We start from the raw sequence: 6,092 nt of genomic DNA, 5'->3' as shown, positions 1-6,092 counted from the left end.
ATTTCAATATACTTAGAGCAACTCCATTGTTGCTTATTGCCTTGGGGATAGGCAACCCAATCCACACCCCTCCCCAAAACACTCCAACTCACTCGAGCAATTGAGCTCAAGGCAAGCTCAATGAAAAAGTCAGGCAAGAATCGTCTGGCCCAGCACCCTACTTATATGACGCAAGGTTGAAGTCATCATGACATCAGCCACAATTTAAATTATTAAAAAATTATAAAAAGTTATTAGAAAAATATATAAAAATTTATAAAGAAACTAATTAAAGTATAAAAAAATTATAATTATTTTCTATAAGTACCTAACCATGTTCTTCCGCTTTACACTATATTTCAAATACTTTCAATCAATATTTTATTATTATCCGAAATTAAAAATAAAAGTTATCTTTTATTATTTTATAAAATAAAAAAATACTAATATTTTGGGGTTAATCTCTGTTTACTACATGAAGTTTCATGGTTTTCAACATTTAGTACATAAAGTTTTTTTCATCCCAGAGTCATACCTAAAGTGTTAATATTTGAAACTGTCCCAAAATTAACACTTTAGGTATGACTCTGGGACGAAAAAAATTTCATGCACTAAATGTTGAAAACCACGAAACTTCAAGGTAGTAAATAGAGATTAACCCAATATTTTAATAAGAATTTCCTAGGCTATTCAATTTAGAAGTGAAAATACATTTGACCAGTTATTATTACTATGCATTAAGATAATTAAGATGCCTATTATCCAGGAGAGCCTTACCGCACTGGAAGTGCTCTTATGCTTTTGCAAACCTTTTTTTTTTTTTTTTTTTTTTTTTGGCAAACCTGTTGTATAAAAAAATCTGAAATTGACGGGACCTTAAAAATCTGAAAATGTCGGGACCTTATCCTCCAATAGAAAGAAATATAATGGTGGGGCTGGCTGGGGATTTACAGTGCTGAATCCGGATGATTCTCAACTTGCAAATTTTGTGGTGGTGGATTCTTTGGATACAGAATAAGCATCCAAGTTGGGTCTATACCAAGCATGTGCGGAAGCTTGGCCCCAATAACATCATTAACAGCTTAAAGTAAAATGGCTGATTCCAAAAGTGCTTCTGTCATTTTAACTTATCATGGATGTGGATATAAGCAGTTATACCCATAGAACAAGAAACACGGATATAAAATCTAACTGTGCAGTGTGCACTCAGATAGGGCATGCAACATAAATGATCTTGCATTGATTTAGTCTTTTCACATGATACAATTACTGGATTCATCATTTTCCAGTTCCCTGATCAACAATTCCATCATTTTCTTATACATAGGCATGTAGTGATCATTAATCATCGTTCTAGAAAGTCGAAGCTTACTGTACAGTTCTCTACGTGTCTCGTATATACGCACTCGCTCTTCAGCCGGTGGCCCGTTGTCATCTAATTTAGTAGGATAGGATGAAGGGACTGATATAATGTGCATGATTCTGCCAGGGGGATAGAAACGATGGTTCTCTGAAACATCCGAGGAAGAGATCGACGTGCTGCTTTCTGCAACGTCAACTAGCATATCTTCTTCCTCGGTTATTTCTTTCACTGCGGCAGCTTCTTCCTCTCGGGCCTCGACATTGACTTCATGCTCCTGCCTCTTAAGCTCCTTCTCCAGTTCATACCACAACTCGCCTTCAGTAATGTCTTCAACAGAAGATGTAGCAGTATTTCCATCCACTGGCAAAAGCTGCTCCTCTTCATCGGTATCATCATGGCCTGATCCACCGCTAGAACTAGAGTCTGAGTTATTCAGCATTGGGTCTACGATTACTCCATCGTGAGATTCAGAATCCTTTTCACATATAATAGAAGATTCTTGCAAATCGTCTGCTTTAGAGTTTGGTAATTGGCCCACATTACGGCGACGTACACCCATGCAAGACCATGATGATATAGATGAATGGGTTCTCACAACAACATTCTGTGCACGCTTCATCACAACCTACAAGTTGCAAAGCATAGCCTGTTATAACACAAAGTATGAGCAAGATTGGGATACAAAGGATGCAGGGTGGACACTGGACAGCAGTAACTGATGTTCAATAATGATTATTAAACAAATAGACCAGTATAATATAATTCAAATGAGCCAATTAGCACCATTTCAGTAACGGTTCACAAGTACACTGTACAAATTATGAAACATAGATTTACCTGTGTGCTGCTGGATACTGGTCGCAATAGTGCACCTGCACCAGCAACCCTCGCTTTTGCACTAGCAATAGAAGGTAGACGAGAACCCAGAGCAGTTGCAGAGCGATAAACAACATTCAAAACTCTGGTCCGCTCAACTTGATCCCGCAAATCATTTAACCATGAGGAAGCTGTGACCTGATAATGACAAATTCTCATAAGAATTCTGGAAATGTCTAACAGACGAGAATCAAACTATACTCATTATTAGAAAGAATGAATGCTATATGCATCCACTTGAATATGGTAAAAATAAAATACCTCAGAGCGGAGGTCATCAACAGAAGCTGCTGAGAAAGTAGGAACCAGGTCGGAGCCATTGATTATAGTAGTGATGAAGTGCTTGCCAGATTCTGCCAACTCCCATGTTATACATGCAGCTGGAAAATGAAAATTAGGTAGGTACTTGAGCATTTTCTACCAAAGCAGACAAAAAAAGACCCAAGGAAACACTTTTTTGAAGCAAAGCACAGATACCAATACACCAACCTATAAGCATAAAACGACACCCCTACCCACACACATTATCTGTTCTTCAAAAGTAACGACTCAAATTTAATACCTTATATCTATTGAATTTATATGTGCATTTCCATGAACAAATGGATATGAGAACCATTAACAAAGAGAAATTCAGCAGACATACCTGGAGCAAATGTAATGCAAGTGCTTGAAGAGAACTCTTTTTGTTCTCGAAGAATATATGTTAACAACGCAGCTGTACCACCACCCAGTGAATGCCCAATAACCTGATATGCACATATCAACATTACTTAGGCATAAAACATGTATAAGCAGGAAAGCGATAATACAGCTTTTGATCAATTTTGAAATGTAAAATCAGTGACCAAGTGGCATGCTTTATTTAAATTAAAGTAATGGCATTTACCTTTACTTTGTAATCAGGATATTCACCAACAGCCTTAAGCAAGCAAGGAGTACTAATCTTAGCAATCCAACGGGCTGCAGCAACCATCCCACAGTGAGCATACCCTAGGATTAAGTTGCTTATTCCACCATCATGCAATACCGAATGGTGGAAAGGGGCCACTGCACCAGTTGCGGCAGTTAGTGTATCTTTGATGCTATGTGTACCACGTATTAATAGAAGGAAGCATTTTGAATTCTTATCATGTATAATTGTGAAGGCAGGCTTCAGAAGCTGCAAGCATATTGTTCTAATTAATAGATGAATCAATCACAAATTTTAAAGAGAATAATAAAACCAAAAGCTGCCTTCTCACAGAAACATAGAATTGCGAGCACCATTGTTTGCCACATGACAACTATACTCCAAACACAGTGGTTAATATGAATAAATTCTAGGACAAAACTCAATTCTCATTAATCGACCACTGAAGTCCATCTTTTTTGAATTTTTAACATCGTCACTCCATTATCACAGATATCCTTCTCTCATTTTCTGCATCAACTTAGACTCTTGAACCTGTTTCACTCTTACTTATGAAGTTGAAAAATTCGGTTGTGATCAAACGAAGGGCTTGTGAATATGGTATTGCTATAAGCCTATGACGATTTTGAATGACTAAGTGGGAAATGATGGATTTTAAGAATGTGGGCAGCTCTTGTTTGAATCTATGGATTTGCGGAGTATACTATTTTGGAATTCTATAATCCAAGGATTTGTTTGTATATGTTATTTGCTTAGCCACAAATTTGAGCGCTTAGACAGTTCTGCGGTACTAAATATCTACACAAAAATGTCTCAAAATATAGCATCTGTAGCTCGAATTTACGGAGCCAACCTGCCACTACTCTTGGTACCAAAAGGAATACGATCGATCCACATCAGTCCGATTACCAGTAGAACAATTTTGAATAAAAACATAAGCAAATGTAGACAAGTTATGAGCTTACTAACCCCGGCCTTGGGCTTCTGAAGAAGAACATCTTCCTGAGAAAAACCCCCGGACGCTAAAAACACCGGAAACGGTTTCTTCGAAAAGAGCATACAAAGCGTCAGCAACTTCAAGTAATAATTTAACTCCTCAACGATTTCAGACCCTTTGAGCTGCACACTACCACTACCAGCATACACACTCGCAACTTGTAAGTTACCCTGCGAATTAACCAAAAATTCAAGGACTTAATACTCAAATAACGAAACTTTTGCAAGCACAACCAACAAAAGAGCGAAAATTTGCAGGAAAGGACTCCAATTTTGAGCGAATTACTCACCTGCCGCCGCATGAGGTAGTTAATACCGAAGGCCAAGTCGCCGATCGGCCACTTCCCGAGCGTTTCGGAGTAGGTGAACCGGAGCGTATCGGACAAGGTGGTAAGCGACTCGACCCACGTGGCGGGCGCTTGAGCCGGTCGCCGAGAAAGCCGTTTCCTCGCCGATCTCATCTTTGAGAGCTTTCCACTCCGATCGCCGTCGTCGTCCCCGTCTTCCACCCCGCCCTCGTTCGTTGCCATCCTCCGATTGAGCACGTAGTAAAGAATCACGGCGGCTCCGGCGGCGGTCGCCATTGTTCCCGCCGCCATGTCGAGATCGAAAGCTTAAAAGAGTGACAGCACTAGCAAATTAACTCCGGAGAAACCAAAATTGATAAAATTCCAATAAATTGATCAGAAAAAAACAAAAAAGAGAGAGAATAAAGAGGGAACTGCGACGGTGAAATCACGATTTTAGGCCTCTAATAATTGGCGGGGTGGTGCAGGTAACATATTCTTTTGAATAGGGGTATTTTGGTCACGATAAGTTTTACGTTTTTGGGCGGAGGAAGGGCGCGCTGCGCGCACGTTACGGATAATGGAGTAATTTGGGTTTTGTTTGGGGTGGGTAGATTTGGCAATTAGGACAAAAGGCAACGGAGGATTTGAGGCTTGTCCGTGTTGGTTTTTTTTTTTTTTTTTTTTTTTTTTTTTTAACAAACGATATTATATATATTAAGAATGAAGGATGAACTTAATTTCATAATGGACTAATAATAATACGGTTTAAATTCGTCTTTGACGAGACTCAAACCTAAGACTTTTTGTAGAGCAAAAAGTAATCAATAAAATTATAAAGGTGATACATGGACTTTTGGATTAAAAGGACAAAATTACCCTCGAAGCACATCGGGATTCTCACGCGCATGCAATGGACAATAACGACTCAATCAAGGAAGAGTTAAAGGTGATCAAAATGGTATTTATTCAAATCCCTCTCATCACCCCTCATCAAATCCTTATTCAAAAGGTCCCAACTTTCCTATTTAATTTGGGATTAATTACCAAGTTAATTGCAAGATATTATTTCACATAAATCTTGCAATTACACTCACAATTTGACCATATATGGCCGATCCCTATTTTTCAAATTGGGCCGGTCACTCGCCTATAAATATTCTTATTCTCCCACTAAAATTCTAAGTCATTCTCTATCCAAAAATTCCTAACATACATTCTTTTTCAAATTCTAACTTTGGCATCGGAAATTCTTCGGCCAAAGTCCCCCCATTCATCGTGGGCGCGTGAGGCTTTTGGCCTTAATCTTAGGTGTTATTATTTTGCAAGTGCATTTTCATCAAAGGAGAAGACGGCGGAAATTTGTATCCACAAATTTGTGCTTTCATTGAGATCTTGATTCACACGCTCGAAGAAGACTTTCACATTCAAAGTTTCTAATTTCTCGTTCATTTGTAGATTTTTCATACGTTCTTATTCCTAGAATTTTCTATAAAATTATTTGAATAAACGTAAAAGAAAAGTACAATGACTAGAAATTCAGAAACCACAATGAACGGAATTTCATATGTTCAAGGATTTGGACCACAACGATCCATAAGGATCAACGCGACGAAGAGTGGAGCGACACCACCCCCACGGGGCACCACTATGGCAGCCACCACAGTAGCAACCATGG

The 6,092-nt window shown here is 38.6% G+C and overlaps 1 protein-coding gene across 1 annotated transcript; it reads right to left on the bottom strand.

Moving 5' to 3' along the window:
• Positions 1-1,192: 1,192 nt before the first annotated feature.
• Positions 1,193-4,880, bottom strand: LOC103430771 (uncharacterized). Its single transcript, XM_008368915.4, has 7 exons — positions 4,418-4,880; positions 4,101-4,298; positions 3,108-3,380; positions 2,865-2,967; positions 2,480-2,598; positions 2,180-2,356; positions 1,193-1,967 (listed from the first exon to the last, which is right to left on the bottom strand). The coding sequence occupies exons 1-7, from the start codon at positions 4,724-4,726 to the stop codon at positions 1,233-1,235; spliced, it is 1,914 nt and encodes a 637-aa protein (XP_008367137.2). The 5' UTR covers positions 4,727-4,880; the 3' UTR covers positions 1,193-1,232.
• Between the last annotated feature and the right edge of the window lie 1,212 nt (positions 4,881-6,092).

Source organism: Malus domestica, chromosome 13, assembly GCF_042453785.1.
Source record: "Malus domestica chromosome 13, GDT2T_hap1".
NCBI classification, from domain to species: Eukaryota; Viridiplantae; Streptophyta; class Magnoliopsida; order Rosales; family Rosaceae; genus Malus; species Malus domestica.
This window is presented reverse-complemented; position numbering and strand designations above follow the sequence as displayed.